We start from the raw sequence: 19866 nt of genomic DNA, 5'->3' as shown, positions 1-19866 counted from the left end.
TATTTAATTACAGATCTCTCAGAGCACCTAGGCAAATTCCAGTTTGATAGTGACTGTGTTTATCTAATGTATAACAAATGATTCGATATAAATATTTTTAAATAATGGAATTTTTTTTTTTTGTTAAGGTGAGCCTGACTCTCGGGTTCTAGCCCACATAGGAGATGATGATGTTACAATAAGAATCAATACAGATGGGGCAGAATATAATATAGAGGTAAATCTGCATGTGAGTTTTTTATGTTCAGTAGCCTATCTGATTTTTAAAAAGCTGGTTTTCAGTTTTAAGGTAGAAGAGATAAAAATTAATCATGCTTATTTCTTTTTACCTTAAATTTAAAGCGTTTTGACGAGAAAGTAAATGATTTAAAAAAACAAAAAATGTTTCCTATATATCTAAGAAACTGTAACAAGATGTACCTGTAATTCTAAGTACCATATTTGAGAGAAAGTCACATGTGGGGTATATAAGAGGAAGAGAACTCTTTCTTCCTTTCCTGTCTAGTTTTTTCTTTATTCTTTCTCTAATAATCCTACTATAAGTATCCTCAAAGGTGAAGGTTAAAGTCCTTTTTTCTCTTTTTCCATCCTAGATGCTTTGGAAATGCAAGATCAATAAAAAGTGATAATTCATAGTGTGAGAGTTAGAACAGGAAACTATAGGAAACTCTGCCTGTGACCATTCTTCCACTGAAATATAATAGGAGAAATCAAGACCAAGCTAGTCACATTTGTAAAACATACAACTATATGCTAGATGTTAGTATAGAAAGCAAAAGGTTTGCCACATATTTGTGGATTGATGTGAGCCTATGTTTCTAGGGACGTGATAATATTCTGGGCCGTGGTGATGATATCACTCAAAGCACCTGTGGGAAATCTGAGTTTACGGATGATCAAAATGAAATTTTCAAGTGCATTTGAGTGCTGATTATGGGTAAAACAGGGTACTGGTACTATAAATACTGTAAATTTCAATAATTCCCTAACTATATATGTCCAATCTTTTATGTGTCCATCATTATAAAAAAGAAATGTATGTCTGTGGCCTTGAAGTATGTTATAGTCTGTTAATATTTTAGACTGTCTAATGTCAGTCTTTAGAGAAGTCTAACATACAAGTAAGAGTGTAGAAATTTAGCCAAGCCATAAATGCTTTCGCTCCTAAGTAGTTAAGATCAAGCACTTGGGTGTCTTAAATTTGCTATTTCTTTCAAATCAGTTCATTTTAAAAAGTATCTTTATTTAAAAAATGTATCTTCGTTGCAAGATTCAGAAAATAGAAAGATTACTAGAAATCTCACTTATTGAAGATACAGCTACCATTTCTATTTTGATAAATATCCTTCCAACGTTTTTTTGTACGTATGTAAACAAATATGTACAGTTATGTAGATTTTTTCCTACAAAATTAGAATCATACAATGTGTACTGTTAGTTTCCATGTACTTTTTAAAACAGTTTTATTTGTACATCATACAATCCAACCTAAGTAAATAGACTTGCCTTTGCCACCATAATCTATATGAAGGCATTTCTGTTTCTTCTACAAAGTATCCATCACCCTGCTCCATCCCCCCCATCTGGTGTTAACATTTAGTTTTGGCATGACTTTGTTACATTCAGTGGAAGCATATTGTTACAGTATTACTGTTGACTATAGACCCTAGTTTACATTGATTGCACTTTTTCCTGTATACCATCTATTTTCAGCACCTTGGAATGCTTACATTCATTTGTTCTCCCTCATGCAAACTTGTTTTTTTTTAATTTGCACATTTAATCACCATCGTTGTCTACTCTAGGTATTCCTAAATTATACTATCTCAGTCTTTGCCCTCTCTCCTTCCTTCTAGTTTCATAAATGTGCCCCAGCCCTGTTCCCTCAACTATATTCATATTCACCTTCATTCAGTGTACTTATATTATGGTGTTACCATCATGTAGTATTATGCTATCCATTTCTGAATTTTTATAATTAGCCCTGTTACACAGTTCGTATTCCTTCAGCATCCAAATAAATGCCCAATTTTGTCCTTTCTGTCTCCTAGTAACCTGTGTTCCTAACTTTAACTCTCAAAGTTCACTTATTAACATTAGTTCATATTAGTGGGACCATACAGTATTTGTCCTTTTGTTTCTGGCTAGCTTTACTCTGTATATTGTCCTCAAGGTTCATTCATGTTGTTACATGCTTCATGACTTTATTCTGTCTTACAGCTGTGTAATAGTCCATGGTATGTATATACCACAGCTTGTTTAGCCACTTGTCCATTGATATACATTTGGGCTGCTTCCATCTCTAAGCAATTATTAATAATTATGCTGCTGTAAATATCGGTATGCAAATGTCTTAGTGTTCTTGCCTTCAGTTCCTCTGAATATATACCTAGTAATAGGATTGCTGGATCATATGGCACATCTATACTTAACTTCTGAGGAACTGCCAAACTGCCTTCCAGAGCAATTGTCCCATTTTACCTTCCTACTAGCAGTGGATAGTGAGCCTCTTTCTGTACATCCTCTCTGGCACTTGTCGTTTTCTGTTTTTTGTTTGTTTGTTTGGGTTTTTTTTTTATAATGACCATTCTACAGGGTGTCAGGTGATATCTCGTTGTGGTTTTGATTTACATTTCCCTAATAATCAGTGAAGTTGATCATCTTTTCATGTACCTTTTAATCATTTGTATTTCCTCTTCTGCGAAGTGTCCATGTCTTTTGCTTGTTTTTTTTTTGCTCATTTTTAAAATTGGGTTGCTTGTTTTTTGTTGTTGAGTTGAAGGATCTCTTCATATATTCTGGTTACTAAACCCTTATCTACTATGTGGTTTCCAAATATTGTCTCCCATTATGTGGGCTGCCTTTTTTCTTTCCTGACAAAGTTCTTTGCACAAAAGTGTTCAGTTTTGAGGAGATCCCATTTATCTGTTTTTTTCAGTGCTCATGCTTTGGGTGTAAGGTCTAGGAAACTGTCCCCTGTTAGAAGATTTACAAGATAATTCCCTATATTTTCTTCTAAAAATTTTATCGTCTTAGCTCTGTTATCTAGGTTTTTGATCCATTTTGAGTTAATTCTTGTATAGGGGGTGAGATTTGGATCCTTTTATATTCTTTTGCATATGGATATCCAGTTCTCTTAACACCATTTATTGAAGAGACTGCTGTGTCCCAGCTGGGTTGGCTTGACTGCCTTATCAAAGACCAATTGTCCGCATCTGAGAGGGTCTATTTCTGAACACTCAATTTGATTCCATTGGTTGATGTATCTATCTTTATGTTTCTGTGTATTTTTTCATTTAACAATATAATTATGTCCAGAATATAGATGTAAATTATAGTTTTTAATAAAGACTGCCTGGTAGTCCTTTCGAAGATATACCATTTGTTTAACTGATCCCCTGTTGATGCTTGATAGTTTTTTTTCTTACTTTTGAGATAAAAAAAAATGCTATAGTGAACAGCATTATGCATGGGTAATAATAGTCAGAGAAGTGACAAGAGGAAACTGTAGAAAACTCTGTCTAGGCTGCCAGGGTTTCAGATAAATTTCAACATTCCAATAGCTTAACACTCAAAGGTTTATTTCTCACTTCCATTAAGGCTTGTTGGGGGCCAGGTACTTCATCTTACTGCTTTACATCTGGACACATCCTCTGAAAAGAGAAGCAAAGAATTTGAGCACTGCATAGGATATTTTTTGTTTTTGTTTTACGTGTACTGTATGTTGGAGGTCACATTTCATTCTTTTTCCGTGTGACTGTCCTATATTACAGTACCGTATGTTGAATTTTTTTTTTCTATTTTGGGAAGTGCATGGGCTGGGCATCATATTTGGGTCTCCTGCATGGCTGATGAAAATTCTACCACTGAACTACCCTTGTACCCCCTGCATAGGATGTGTTTAAGAACCAGGCTTGGAAGTGGCTTACGTCATTTCCACCAACATTCCAGAATAATTGTTCCTGACCTACATGCAAAGGAGGGAAGGAAATAGTTTTCTTTTGTGCTCAATGCACAGCATTACCTATGTCACAGTGCCTGTATCTCCTTATATTTTTAGAATAATTTATTGAGTCTTAATTCAAAGAATCTATCAATTTTTTAAAAAAATCCTTGTTCTTTAATGCGGTGCATGATTACATTAATTTTTAAATCATGTAGCTATACATTTATCAACACAGTCGACTTTGTTTTCTTTTTTATGGAATATAACATATACAAAATGGCAATAAATTTCAAAGCACACCACCACAATTAGTTACAGACTAGATTTCAGAATTTGGTATTCGTTACTATTCCACAATTTTAGGTTTTTACTTCTACCTGCTCCAAGGCAGTGGAGACTAAAAGAAATATCAATGTAACGATTCAGCAGTCATACTCATTTGTTAAACACTATCTTTGCTGTATAACTCTACCTTCTTTGATCTTTCTCCCAGTCTCTTAGGGGTATTTGGGCTATGCCCATTCTAACTTTTTCATATTGAGAAAGGCTGTTGATAATATGGGATGGGGGATAAAGAACTAGTTGATGTTCTGGAGAGGCTGGCCCCTCTGCATTTCAGGACTTATCTGGCCTTGGAACCCATCTAGAGGTTATAGGTTTCTGGAGAGTAAGCATAATGCATGGAACATTTTTAGAATCCTAGATAAAGCCCTGTGTGTTTTTTAGGGTTGGCAGGAATGGTTTTGGTTGGAGTTTGGTAAACCATGATAGGTAACAATGTCTAGCTGAAGCTTGTGTAAGAGTAGCCTCCAGAGTAGCCTCTCAACTCTATTTGAACTCTTTTAGCCACTGATACCTTATTTGTTACACTTCTTTTCCCCCTTTTGGTCAAGATGGTGTTGCTGATTCCATGGTGCTAGTGCCAGACTCATCCCTGGGAGTCATATCCCATGGTGCCAGAGAGATTTTCACCCCTGGTGTCATGTCCCACCTGGAGGGGAGGGTAATGATTTTACTTGCAGAGTTGGGTTTAGAAAGAGAGAGGCCACATCTGAGTAATAAGAGAGGTCTTGTGGAAGTAACTATTAGGCATAACTATGGGTAAATTTAACTTCTCCACTCCTCACATAAGCTTCACAAGAGGAAGCCTCAAGATCGAGGCTGTGGCCTCTTGACTCTGAGACAGTATCAGGTGTTTGATAGTTCCATGTTTCTTCTCCCATCCCTCAAGGGACTGTGCCAGTACTTACTGGTTATCTGCTTAATGTACTCTGGGCTGTATCTAGGCATTGCATTAAGCTATACAAAATTATGGGTCCTCATTCCCATTCTGGACTCCCTATGTTTGGGTTGTTAAATGATCTGTCCAGACAGGTTGAGTTAGATTATGTTCTGTAGAAAATTTAGGTTCTGGACAAAATAAACCTCTCTTCCTTTGATCTCACAGAGTAGGTCAAGTTCTAAAATACAATGTCTTCCTTGCGCTTCTATTCTAAGTTACCTTAATTCTGACATGATTGGCTTCATTCTTATCTCTAATTGAAGCTTGGTCTCTTTTTCAGTTTCTTTAACATTGTTGTATGTGGCAGTGCAGTCCTTCAGAACTGCAGATCTCCTACTCTGAGTCTTAGGTGTCAAACTGGAACTGAGAGTTCCAGGAAGTACCAGGTTATAGCATAGTCTCTCAAAATCTAGAAATAAAAATTACCACTCTGGACTACATGTGACCGCTGTAAGAGCTTACAGTCTGGGTCCCAAATTTTTTATGAGTATTTTCTAAATGAGACTATACAATATTGACTCTTTTGTGTCTGGCTTATTTTGCATCCACATAATGTCCCCTAGGTTCATTTACATTGTTGGGTGCCTCACAACTTTGTTCCTTTCTGTAGTAGCACAATATTTGATCATATATTCCACTGTCATTCGCCATTCTACTTGTCAGCCAGTGTGTCCTTCAGCCACCTCTATTCTTTGGGCATTATTTATAATGTCCAAAGTCAACAGTCCACCAAACTCAATTTTAGACAATTTTCATTGCTCATAAGAGAAAAATAACTGATAAGCCCATCTCACCAAATAGAAAATCCAAACCTTCCCTTAACTCTTGTCACTCCCCCGTGGTATTTATTTGCCTCTGGTATTTCTGTGATACTGTAGATGCCATCCTGTTAAACAAAGCATGCAACAGAAGTTTTTTCCCCATAACCTGAACTTACAAACTCTTTGTACAAGATTCGTACCTTTGAAGTAGTTCATGCAAGAACTTATTTATGTTAGTAGTGTTAATTGGTGGGACACATGGCTCTATTCAACCCCTTTCAATCATGTTCACCTTCAATATGGCAATATTGACCTACTTACTTATGAACTGCCTTCACTTCTATCCATTACATTCTATTTAAGTTTAATCTCATTAGTTAACCATTCACTTATCTCTGGCTTCCATATATCTCTACATCTCCATATTCTGAATTACAGGCCTCTGAGTTTACCTTTACCATGTTCATAAATGCAAAATCATATCATATCTACCCTTTTGTTTCTGGCTTATTTCACTCAGCATTATGCCTTCAAGGTTCATCCATGTTGTCATGTGCTTCAGGACATCATTTTGTCTTAGTGGTGCATAGTATTCCATCATGTGTATGTACCACATTTTGTTAATCCACTCATCTGTTGATGGGCACAATCCATCTTTTGGTGATTGTAAATAATGCTTCTGTGAGCATCAGTGTACAAATGCTTTGTACACCTCCTATTACTAGGTCTTGAAGATGTTTCCCTATATTTTCTTCTGTTTGTTTTATGGTCCTGGTTCTTATATTTAGGTGTTCCATCCACTTTGAGTTAATTTTTGTATAGAGTGTAAGATAAGGGTGCACTTTTTTTCTTTTGGCTATTGATATCCAGTTCTTCCATGTCCATTTATTAAGAAGACTATTTTGTTCCAGTGCAGTAGATTTGGAGGCCTTGTTGAAGATCAGTTGACCATAGATTTGGTGGTCTATTTCTGTGCTCTAGGTTTGATTCCGTTGGTCATTACTTCTGTCTTTGAGCGAGTACCATGCTATTTTGACCACTGAGGCTTTATAATAAGCTTGAAATCAGAACGTGTTAATGCTCCCACTTCGTTTTCCTTCCTTAGGATATTTTTAACTATTTGAGGTCTCTTTTCCTTCCAAAGGAATTTGGTAGCTTTTCCAAGTCTTCAAAGTGGGTTGTTGGAATTTTGATTGGTACTGTGTTGAATCTGTAGATCAATTTGGGTAGAATTGACATCTTAACTACAATTAACCTCTCTGTCCATGAGCAGAGATCGTCTTTCCAACTATTTAGAGTTTCTTTGATTTCTTTTAGCAATATTATGTAATTTTCTGTGTACAGGTCTTTATATCCCTAGTTAAGTTCATTCCTAGATGCTTGATTCTTTTAGTTGCTATTTTGAATGAAATTTTTTCCTTAATTGACTCCTCAGATCATTGCTTGTATAGAGAAACATTATTGATTTTAGAACCTGCTACCTTGCTGAAATTATTAGCTCAAGTAACTGTGTTGTCAGTTTTTCAGGATTCTCCAAGTATAGTATCATGTCATCTGGAAATAATGAAAGTTGTACTTCTTCCTTTCCAATTTGGATACTTACATTTCTTTTTCCTGCCTGAACGCTCTAGCTAGAACTTCTGGTACAGCGTTGAATCATAGTAGAGACAGAGGGCATCCTTATATCTCTTTCCCGATTTTAGGGGGAAGGCTTTCAGTCTCTCACCATTGGGTATGATGCTGGCTATGAGTTTTTCATATATGCCCTTTGTCATATTGAGAAAGTTTCCTTTGATTCCTACTTTTTGAAGTGTTTTTATCAGAAAAGAATGCTGAATTTTGTCAAATGGTTTTTCAGTATCAGTCGAGATGATCGTGTGATTTTTCCCCTTTGAATTTATTAATGTGCCTATGTTGCATTGACTGATTTTCTTGTGTTGAACCAACCTTGCATTTCTAGCATACACCCTACTTGGTCGTTGTGTATAATTCTTTAATGTGTCATTGGATTCATTTTGTTGGTATTTTGTTGAGAGTTTTTGCATGTATATTCATGAGGGACATTGGCCTGTAGTTTTCCTTTCTTAGAGCATCTTTACCTGGTTTTGGTATTAGAGTTTTGTTAGCCTCATAAAATGAGTTAGGTGGTATTCCTCGATTGTTTGGAAAATTTTAAACAGAATTGGTGTTAGTTCTTTTTGAGATGCTTGATAAAGTTCCCATGTGAAGCCACTTTGCCCTGGGCTTTTCTTTGTAGGAATTTTTTTTTTTGGCATGGGCAGGCACTGGAATCGAACCTGGGTCTCTGGCATGGCAGGTGAGAACTCTGCCTGCTGAGCCACCGTGGCCTGCCCTGTAGGAAGATTTTTGATCCCTGATTGACTCTCTTTACTTATGTTTGGTTTGTTGAGGTCTTCTGTTTTTTTGAGCCAGTGTCGCTTGTTTGTGTGTTTTCTAAGAATTTGTCCATTTTTTCTAAGTTGTCTAGTTAGTTGGCATAGAGTTGTTCATAATGGCCTCTTAAGATTTCTTTTATTTCTTCAGGGTCTGTGGTAACGACCCCCTTGTCATTTCAGATTTTATTTTGTATTCTCTTCTCTTTTTCTTTATTAGCATTCCTAGGTATCTGTGGATTTTATTGATTTTCTCAAAGAACCGACTTTTTTGTTGTTGTTGATTCTTTCTATTCTTTTGTTTTCCGGTTCATTTAACTCTGCTTTAGTCTTTGCTTCTATTTGTTTTGGGATTAGTTTGCTGTTCTTTCTCTAGTTCCTCTAGGTGAGCAGTTAAATCCTCCATTTTTGCTCTTTTTTATTCTTTAATATAGGCATTCAGGGCAATAAATTTCCCTCTCAGCACTGCCTTTGCTGAGTCCCATAAGTTCTGATATGTCTTATTCTCATTTTCCTTCATCTCCGAATAGTTAGTTTTCTCTAGCAATTTCTTCTTTGATGCACTGGTTGTTTAAGAATGTGGCATTATTTAATCTCCATATGTTTGTGAAAGTTCTGGTTCTTTGGTGGGTATTGATTTCCAGCTTCATTCCATTGTGATCAAAGAAACTGCTTTGAATAATTTGTGTCTTTTTAAGTTTATAAAGACCTGTTTTATGCTCTGGCATATGGTCTGCCCTTGAGAACTTGCCATGAGCACTAGAGAAGAATGTATATCCTGTGTTTTGGGGGGTATAATGATCTCTATATGTCTCATTTATCAGACTGTTTATGTTCTCTGTTTTCTTGTTAATCCTCTGTCTGGTTGTTCTATATAGAGGAGAGTGGTATGTTGAAATCTCCTATATCTATCACTCCCTTCAGTTTTGCCAGTGTTTGCCTCACATACTTTGGTGCTGCTTCTTTGGGAGCATAAACATTTATGATCGTTATTTCTTCTTAATGGGTTGTCCCTTTTATTAATATATAGTTTCCTTCTTTGTCTCTTATGATGTCTTTACATTTAAAGTCTTTTTTTTGTATGATATTTGTATAGCTACTCCTGCTTGCCTGGAACATCTTTTTCTATCCTTTCACTTTCAATTTATTTGTATCCCTGGTTCTAAGATGAGTCTCTTGTGAGTAGCATATAGCTGGATCATATTTCTTAATCCATTCTGCCAATCTGTATCTTTTTTTTATACATAGCTGTGTATTTATCACCATGATCATTTATTTTATTTTATTTTTTTATACCAAAAAACACAAAACAAATGCAGACATTCCTATTTTGATCATTCCATTCTACATATATAACATGATCATTTTTTAGAACATTCACATCACTCCAGAAGAAGAAATAAAAAGAAAAAAGAAAACTCATCCATCCAATACCCCTTACCCTTTCCTCTCATTAACCGCTAATATTTCCATCTACCCATTTCCAATCTGTATCTTTTGATGGGTGAGTTTAGCCCATTAACATTCAGAATTATTACTGTGAAGGCATTTCTTGAATCTATAATCTTATCCTTTGGATTTTATTTGTCAGATCTATATATTCTTTTCCCTCTTTCTCTTTTTATCCTTTTTGTTACCCTTCCTGGTACTCTTCAATTTTGTGCCCTCCTCAAGACCTCCCTTTCCTGTCTTTTTTTTTGTTTTAGCTGGCCGGACTCCCTTTAGTATTTCTTGTAGGGCTTGTTGCTTCTCTTGCTGACATACTCTCTCAGGAGTTGGTGAAGGTGGTGGGCGTGTGGCAGAGTGTGAGTGCTTGGGTCTGGTGGTGGGGTGGTGGAGCAAGAGTGTATGGGTGCATGCTGGTGAAGTCGGCGGGGTTCAGGGTAGTACTGCTCGCATGTGTGGGTGTGGGGCCTGGTGTGGGTGCTTGCAATCGGGGGTTGGGGTTTGGTTGTGGAACCAAGGCATGGGTTGGGGGTGGGAGTGGGTTGCTGGGTGGAGGGGAAGTGGTGAGGTGGGGCAGGGACATGGATGTGGCTCATTCAGGGAATGTGGCTTGGCTTACTTCCTAGTCCCCACCTCCCTGTCCTTGTCTTCCTATAGAATCTGGGCCTCTGTTTGCAAAGGGCTGTGTTACAGTCTTAGGAATAAGTGGGTAGGTTTGGGTTCTCTGCATCTCAGCTGCTTAGCTTTTTCAAGGGCTTCCCTATATGGTGGGGAACACACTCTCAGGTCACTTATACCCTGAAATCACTGTCCCAGTCACTTTTTTGTTACTTCTCTAAATGTCCCTTGGAGCAGGGGTGAACTTGACTTAGCCTATTCCGCTATTTTACCTATGGATTCTTTTTTTTTTTTTTTTTTTATTAATTAAAAAAAAATTAACTAACACAACATTAGAGATCAATCCATTCTACATATGCAATCAGTAATTCTTAATATCATCACATAGGTGTATGGTCATCATTTCTCAGTACATATGCATCGATTTAGAGAAAGAAATAGCACGACAGCAGAAAAAGAAAGTGATAACACAGAGAAAACACACATAAAAATAAAAAGTACAAAAATATATAAGAGAAAGAGAAAAAAAAAAAACTATAGATCAGATGCAGCTTCATTCAGCGTGCCAACATAATTACATTACAGTTAGGCAGTATTGTGCTGACCTTTTTTTTTTTTTTTTTTTTTTAGACATCATACCATTCTACATATGCAATCAGTAATTCTTAACATCACCACATAAATGCATGATCATCGTTTCTTAGTACATTTGCATCGGTTTAGAAGAACTAGCAGTATAACAGAAAAAAATATAGAATGTTAATATAGAGAAAAAAAAATAAAAGTAATAATAATAAGAACAAAACAAAACAAGAACCTATCGCTCGGATGCAGCTTCGTTCAGTATTTTAACATGATTACTTTACAATTAGGTATTATTGTGCTGTCCATTTTTGAGTTTTTGTATCTAGTCCTATTGCACAGTCTGTATTCCATCAGCTCCAATTACCCATTATCTTACCCTGTTTCTAACTCCTGCTGAACTCTGTTACCAATGACATATTCCAAGTTTATTCTCGAGTGTTGATTCACATCATTGGGACCATACAGTATTTGTCTTTTAGTTTTTGGCTAGACTCACTCAGCATAGTGTTCTCTGGGTCCATCCATGTTATTACATGCTTCATAAGTTTATCCTGCCTTAAAGCTGCATAATATTCCATCGTATGTATATACCACAGTTTGTTTAGCCACTCTTCTGTTGATGGACATTTTGGCTGTTTCCATCTCTTTGCAATTGTAAATAACGCTGCTATAAACATTGGTGTGCAAATGTCTGTTTGAGTTTTTGCCCTTAATTCCTTTGAGTAGATTCCCAGCAATGGTATTACTGGGTCGTATGGCAATTCTATATTCAGCTTTTTGAGGAACTGCCAAACTGCTTTCCACAGTGGTTGCACCATTTGGCATTCCCACCAACAGTGGATAAGTGTGCCTCTTTCTCCGCATCCTCTCCAGCACTTGTCATTTTCTGTTTTGTTGATAATGGCCATTCTGGTGGGTGTGAGATGATATCTCATTGTGGTTTTGATTTGCATTTCTCTAATGGCCAGGGACATTGAGCATCTCTTCATGTGTCTTTTGGCCATTTGTATTTCCTCCTCTGAGAGGTGTCTATTCAAGTCTTTTTCCCATTTTGTAATTGGGTTGGCTATCTTTTTGTTGTTGAGTTGAACAATCTCATTATGAATTCTGGATACTAGACCTTTATCTAATATGTTGTTTCCAAATATTGATTCCCATTGTGTAGGCTGTCTTTCTACTTTCTTGATGAAGTTCTTTGATGCACAAAAGTGTTTAATTTTGAGGAGTTCCCATTTATTTATTTCCTTCTTCAGTGCTCTTGCTTTAGGTGTAAGGTCCATAAAACTGCCTCCAGTTATAAGATCCATAAGATATCTCCCTACATTTTCCTCTAACTGTTCTATGGTCTTAGACCTAATGTTTAAATCTTTGATCCATTTTGAGTTAACTTTTGTGTAGGGTGTGAGATATGGGTCTTCTTTCATTCTTTTGCATATGGATATCCAGTTCTCTAGGCACCATTTATTGAAGAGACTGCTCTGTCCCAGGTGAGTTGGCTTGACTGCCTTATCAAAGATCAAATGTCCATAGATGAGAGGGTCTATATCTGAGCACTCTATTCGATTCCATTGGTCGATATATCTATCTTTATGCCAATACCATGCTGTTTTGACCACTGTGGCTTCATAATATGCCTTAAAGTCAGGCAGTGAAGACCTCCAGCTTCGTTTTTTTCCCTCAAGATGTTTTTAGCAATTCGGGGCACCCTGCCCTTCCAGATAAATTTGCTTATTGGTTTTTCTATTTCTGAAAAATGTTGTTGGGATTTTGATTGGTATTGCATTGAATCTGTAAATCAATTTAGGTAGGATTGACATCTTAACTATATTTAGTCTTCCAATCCATGAACACGGTATGCCCTTCCATCTGTTTAGGTCTTCTGTGATTTCTTTTAGCAGTTTTTTGTAGTTTTCTTTATATAGGTTTTTTGTCTCTTTAGTTAAATTTATTCCTAGGTATTTTATTCTTTTTTTTTTTTTTTTTTGTAGACATATAGTTTATTTCTCTCAAATAATCATTTTTTTTTATTAATTAAAAAAAGAATTAACAAAACAATTAGAAATCATTCCAATCTACATGTACAATCAGTAATTCTTAATAACATCACATAGTTGCATATTCATCATTTCTTAGTACATTTGCATCGATTTAGAAAAAGAAATAAAAAGACAACAGAATAAGAATTAAAACAATAATAGAAAGAAAAAAAAACAAAAAAAAACAAAAACAAAAAACCTATACCTCACATGCAGCTTCATTCAGTGTTTTAACATAATTGCATTACAATTGGGTAGTATTGTGCTGTCCATTTCTGAGTTTTTATATCAAGTCCCGTTGTACAGTCTGTATCCCTTCATCTCCAATTATCCCTTCTCTTTTTTTTTTTAATTAACGGAAAAAAAGAAATTAACCCAACATTTAGAGATCATACCATTCTACACATGCAATCATTAATTCTTAACATCATCACATAGATGCATGATCATCATTTCTTAGTACATTTGCATTGGTTTAGAAGAACTAGCAACACAACAGAAAAAGATATAGAATGTTAATATAGAGAAAAAAATAAAAGTAATAATAGTAAAATCAAAACAAAACAAAACAAAACAAAACAAAAACCTATAGCTCAGATGCAGCTTCATTCAGTGTTTTAACATGATTACTTTACAATTAGGTATTATTGTGCTGTCCATTTTTGAGTTTTTGTATCTAGTCCTGTTGCACAGTCTGTATCCCTTCAGCTTCAATTACCCATTGTCTTACCCTGTTTCTAACTCCTGCTGAACTCTGTTACCGATGACATATTTCAAGTTTATTCTCGAATGTCCGTTCACATCAGTGGGACCATACAGTATTTGTCCTTTAGTTTTTGGCTGTATTCACTCAGGATAATATTCTCTAGGTTCATCCATGTTATTACATGGTTCATAAGTTTATCTTGTCTTAAAGCTGCATAATATTCCATCGTATGTATATACCACAGTTTGTTTAGCCACTCTTCTGTTGATGGAGATTTTGGCTGTTTCCATCTCTTTGCAATTGTAAATAATGCTGCTATAAACATTGGTGTGCAAATGTCCGTTTGTGTCTTTGCCCTTAAGTCCTTTGAGTAGATACCTAGCAATGGTATTGCTGGGTCGTATGGCAATTCTATATTCAGCTTTTTGAGGAACCGCCAAACTGCCTTCCACAGTGGTTGCACCCTTTGACATTCCCACCAACAGTGGATAAGTGTGCCTCTTTCTCCGCATCCTCTCCAGCACTTGTCATTTTCTGTTTTGTTGATAATGGCCATTCTGGTGGGTGTGAGATGATATCTCATTGTGGTTTTGATTTGCATTTCTCTAATGGCCAGGGACATTGAGCATCTCTTCATGTGCCTCTTGGCCATCCGTATTTCCTCTTCTGAGAGGTGTCTGTTCAAGTCTTTTTCCCATTTTGTAATTGGGTTGGCTGTCTTTTTGTTGTTGAGATGAACAATCTCTTTATAAATTCTGGATACTAGACCTTTATCTGATATATCATTTCCAAATATTGTCTCCCATTGTGAAGGCTGTCTTTCTACTTTCTTGATGAAGTTCTTTGATGCACAAAAGTGTTTAATTTTGAGGAGTTCCCATTTATTTATTTCCTTCTTCAGTGCTCTTGCTTTAGGTTTAAGGTCCATAAAACCACCTCTAGTTGTAAGATCCATAAGATATCTCCCAACATTTTCCTCTAACTGTTTTATGGTCTTAGACCTAATGTTTAGATCTTTGATCCATTTTGAGTTAACTTTTGTATAGGGTGTGAGAGATGGGTCTTCTTTCATTCTTTTGCATATGGATATCCAGTTCTCTAGGCACCATTTATTGAAGAGACTGCTCTGTCCCAGGTGAGTTGGCTTGACTGCCTTATCAAAGATCAAATGTCCATAGATGAGAGGGTCTATATCTGAGCACTCTATTCGATTCCATTGGTCGATATATCTATCTTTATGCCAATACCATGCTGTTTTGACCACTGTGGCTTCATAATATGCCTTAAAGTCAGGCAGCGCGAGACCTCCAGCTTCGTTTTTTTTCCTCAAGATGTTTTTAGCAATTCGGGGCACCCTGCCCTTCCAGATAAATTTGCTTATTGGTTTTTCTATTTCTGAAAAATGTTGTTGGGATTTTGATTGGTATTGCATTGAATCTGTAAATCAATTTAGGTAGGATTGACATCTTAACTATATTTAGTCTTCCAATCCATGAACACGGTATGCCCTTCCATCTATTTAGGTCTTCTGTGATTTCTTTTAGCAGTTTTTTGTAGTTTTCTTTATATAGGTTTTTTGTCTCTTTAGTTAAATTTATTCCTAGGTATTTTATTCTTTTAGTTGCAATTGTAAATGGGATTCGTTTCTTGATTTCCCCCTCCGCTTGTTCATTGCTAGTGTATAGAAATGCTACAGATTTTTGAATGTTGATCTTGTAACCTGCTACTTTGCTGTACTCATTTATTAGCTCTAGTAGTTTTGTTGTGGATTTTTCCGGGTTTTCGACGTATATTATCATATCATCTGCAAACAGTGATAGTTTTACTTCTTCCTTTCCAATTTTGATGCCTTGTATTTCTTTTTCTTGTCTAATTGCTCTGGCTAGAACCTCCAACAGAATGTTGAATAATAGTGGTGATAGTGGACATCCTTGTCTTGTTCCTGATCTTAGGGGGAACGTTTTCAATTTTTCCCCATTAAGGATGATATTAGCTGTGGGTTTTTCATATATTCCCTCTATCATTTTAAGGAAGTTCCCTTGTATTCCTATCCTTTGAAGTGTTTTCAACAGGAAAGGATGTTGAATCTTGTCAAATGCCTTCTCTGCATCAATTGAGATGATCATGTGATTTTTCTGCTTTGATTTGTTGATATGGTGTATTACATTAATTGATTTTCTTATGTTGAACCATCCTTGCATACCTGGGATGAATCCTACTTGGTCATGATGAATAATTCTTTTAATGTGTTGTTGGATACGATTTGCTAGAATTTTATTGAGGATTTTTGCATCTGTATTCATTAGAGAGATCGTCCTGTAGTTTTCTTTTCTTGTAATATCTTTGCCTGGTTTTGGTATGAGGGTAATGTTGGCGTCATAGAATGAATTAGGTAGTTTCCCCTCCACTTCGATTTTTTTGAAGAGTTTGAGGAGGGTTGGTACTAATTCTTTCTGGAATGTTTGATAGAATTCACATGTGAAGCCGTCTGGTCCTGGACTTTTCTTTTTAGGAAGCTTTTGAATGACTAATTCAATTTCTTTACTTGTGATTGGTTTGTTGAGGTCATCTATGTCTTCTTGAGTCGAAGTTGGTTGTTCATGTCTTTCCAGGAACCCGTCCATTTCCTCTAAATTGTTGTATTTATTAGCGTAAAGTTGTTCATAGTATCCTGTTATTACCTCCTTTATTTCTGTGAGGTCAGTAGTTATGTCTCCTCTTCCATTTCTGATTTTATTTATTTGCATCCTCTCTCTTCTTCTTTTTGTCAATCTTGCTAAGGGCCCATCAATCTTATTGATTTTCTCATAGAACCAACTTCTGGCCTTATTGATTTTCTCTATTGTTTTCATGTTTTCAATTTCATTCATTTGTGCTCTAATCTTTGTTATTTCTTTCCTTTTGCTTGCTTTGGGGTTAGCTTACTGTTCTTTCTCCAGTTCTTCCAAATGGATAGTTAATTCCTGAATTTTTGCCTTTTCTTCTTTTCTGATATAGGCATTTAGAGCAATAAATTTCCCTCTTAGCACTGCCTTTGCTGCGTCCCATAAGTTTTGATATCTTGTGTTTTCATTTTCATTCGCCTCGAGGTATTTGCTAATTTCTCTAGCAATTTCTTCTTTGACCCAGTCGTTGTTTAGGAGTGTGTTGTTGAGCCTCCACGTATTTGTGAATTTTCTGGCACTCTGCCTATTATTGATTTCCAACATCATTCCTTTATGGTCCGAGAAAGTGTTGTGTAAGATTTCAATCTTTTTAAATTTGTTAAGACTTGCTTTGTGACCCAGCATATGGTCTATCTTTGAGAATGATCCATGAGCACTTGAGAAAAAGGTGTATCCTGCTGTTGTGGGATGTAATGTCCTATAAATGTCTATTAAGTCTAGTTCATTTATAGTAATATTTAGATTCTCTATTTCTTTGTTGATCCTCTGTCTAGATGTTCTGTCCCTTGATGAGAGTGGTGAGTTGAAGTCTCCAACTATTATGGTATATCAGTCTATTTCCCTTTTCAGTGTTTGCAGTGTATTCCTCACGTATTTTGGGGCATTTTGATTCGGTGCGTAAATATTTATGATTGTTATGTCTTCTTGTTTAATTGTTCCTTTTATTAGTATATAGTGTCCTTCTTTGTCTCTTTTAACTGTTTTACATTTGAAGTCTAATTTGTTGGATATTAGTATAGCCACTCCTGCTCTTTTCTGGTTGTTATTTGCATGAAATATCTTTTCCCAACCTTTCACTTTCAACCTATGTTTATCTTTGGGTCTAAGATGTGTTTCCTGTAGACAGCATATAGAAGGATCCTGTTTTTTAATCCATTCTGCCAATCTATGTCTTTTGATTGGGGAATTCAGTCCATTGACATTTAGTGTTATTACTGTTTGGATAATATTTTCCTCTACCATTTTGCCTTTTGTATTATATATATCATATCTGATTTTCCTTCTTTCTACACTCTTTTCCATATCTCTCTCTTCTGTCTTTTCAGTTCTGAGTCTAGTGCTCCCTTTAGTATTTCTTGCAGAGCTGGTCTCTTGGTCACAAATTCTCTCAGTGACTTTTTGTCTGAGAATGTTTTAATTTCTCCCTCATTTTTGAAGGATAATTTTGCTGGATATAGGAGTCTTGGTTGGCAGTTTTTCTCTTTTAGTAATTTAAATATATCATCCCACTGTCTTCTAGCTTCCATGGTTTCTGCTGAGAAATCTACACATAGTCTTATTGGGTTTCCCTTGTATGTAATGGATTGTTTTTCTCTTGCTGCTTTCAAGATCTTCTCTTTCTCTTTGACCTCTGACATTCTAACTAGTAAGTGTCTTGGAGAACGCCTGTTTGGGTCTAATCTCTTTGGGGTGCGCTGCACTTCTTGGATCTGTAATTTTAGGTCTTTCATAAGAGTTGGGAAATTTTCAGTGATAATTTCTTCCATTAGTTTTTCTCCTCCTTTTCCCTTCTCTTCTCCTTCTGGGATCCCCACTACACGTATATTTGTGCGGTTCATATTGTCCTTGAGTTCCCTGATACCCTGTTCAAATTTTTCCATTCTTTTCCCTATAGTTTCTGTTTCTTTTTGGAATTCAGATGTTCCATCCTCCAAATCACTAATTCTATCTTCTGTCTCTTTAAATCTATCATTGTAGCTATCCATTATTTTTTCTATGTTTGCTACTTTATCCTTCACTTCCATAAGTTCTGCGATTTGTTTTTTCAGTTTTTCTATTTCTTCTTTATGTTCAGTCCATGTCCTCATCATGTCCTCCCTCAATTTATCGATTTCATTTTTGAAGAGGTTTTCCATTTCTGTTCGTATATTCAGCATTAGTTGTCTCAGCTCTTGTGTCTCATTTGAGCTATTGGTTTGTTCCTTTGACTGAGCCATATTTTCAATCTTTTGAGCGTGGACAGTTATCTTCTGCTGCTGGCGTCTGGGCATTTATTCAGATTTCTCTTGGTGTTGGACCCGGCAAGGTTGTAAGATTTATGTGAAATCTCTGGGATCTGTTTTTCTTATCTTGCCTAGTACGTAGCGCACGTGGCACATGTTTGTCTCAAGTGTTTGGAATGGGTCTCCCCCAGTCACCGATCTCCGTGGCCTGGGGATTTCGGATCCAATTCTCTCCGTTGGTTCAGGGGCCGCGCGTGGTGGGGGCGTCAGCTGCCACGGCTTGAGGGGACCCTGTGGCTGGTTGCGGGCCGCAGCGGGCCTGGGGGATTCCCCACCGGACCAGGATGCCTCCCGTGGGGGCGGGCTACCGCGGCTTGGATAGCCCTCCTATCCGAGACTCGTATCCGCGGACTCGAAGCAGAGACTCGAAGCCGCCCGCAAAAGAGGGGTGCCGCCTGCCTCGGCTTGGGAAACTTGCTTCTCCGATACTCTCAGCCGGCCCGGAAAGGAGGGAGGGAGTAGCTCGGACCACCGCAGCTGCCGCTGATCGGGAAATCACGCGCTACTCGGAGGTCTCACCGCAGCCAAGTCTCGCAGTCAGTCTAGTCAGCCCAGACTTTGGATAGCCCTCTGATCTGAGATTCGTAGCCGCGGACTCAAAGCCGCGACTCGAAGCCGCCCGCAAAAGAAGGGCGCCGCCTGCCTCAGCTTGGGAAACTTGCTTCTCCGATACTCTCAGCCGGCCCGGGAAGGAGGGAGTGATTAGCTCGGACTGCCGCGGCTGCGGCTGCTCGGCAAATCACGCGCTGCTCGGGGGTCTCGCCGCAGCCAAGAGTCGCAGTCAGACTTGCCAGCCCAGACTTTGGATAGCCCTCTGATCCGAGACTCGTAGCTGCGGACTCGAAGCCGAGACTCGAAGCCGCCCGCAAAAGTGTGGCGCCGGCCGCATTGGCTGGGAAGCTTGTCTCTCCGAGTCTCTCAGCCAGCCCGGGAAGGAGGGAGGGATTAGCTCGGACCGCCGCAGCTGCGGCCGCTCGGGGGTCTCGCCGCAGCCAAGTCTCGCAGTCAGACTTGCCCGCTCAGACTTTGGATAGCCCTCTGATCCGAGACTCGTAGTCGCGGACTCGAAGCCAAGACTCGAAGCCGCCCGCAAAAGTGTGGCGCCGGTCCCCTTGGCTGGGAAGCTTGTCTCTCCGCGTCCCTCA

General features: G+C 37.6%; 1 protein-coding gene across 1 annotated transcript in view; it reads left to right on the top strand.

The window, feature by feature from the left end:
- The window catches only part of ADAM17 (ADAM metallopeptidase domain 17), a 137841-nt gene that overhangs the window by 39325 nt on the left and 78650 nt on the right, over positions 1 to 19866 (top strand). The window contains exon 4 of the mRNA XM_077153137.1: positions 129 to 217. Within this exon, the coding sequence (XP_077009252.1) occupies positions 129 to 217 (89 nt within the window). The remainder of the gene's footprint in view (positions 1 to 128; positions 218 to 19866) is intronic.

The sequence above is a fragment of the Tamandua tetradactyla genome, chromosome 3 (genome assembly GCF_023851605.1).
Source record: "Tamandua tetradactyla isolate mTamTet1 chromosome 3, mTamTet1.pri, whole genome shotgun sequence".
In the NCBI taxonomy this organism is placed as follows: Eukaryota; Metazoa; Chordata; class Mammalia; order Pilosa; family Myrmecophagidae; genus Tamandua; species Tamandua tetradactyla.
Note: the sequence above shows the minus strand (reverse complement) of the source record. Positions and strands in the feature narration are given on the sequence as shown.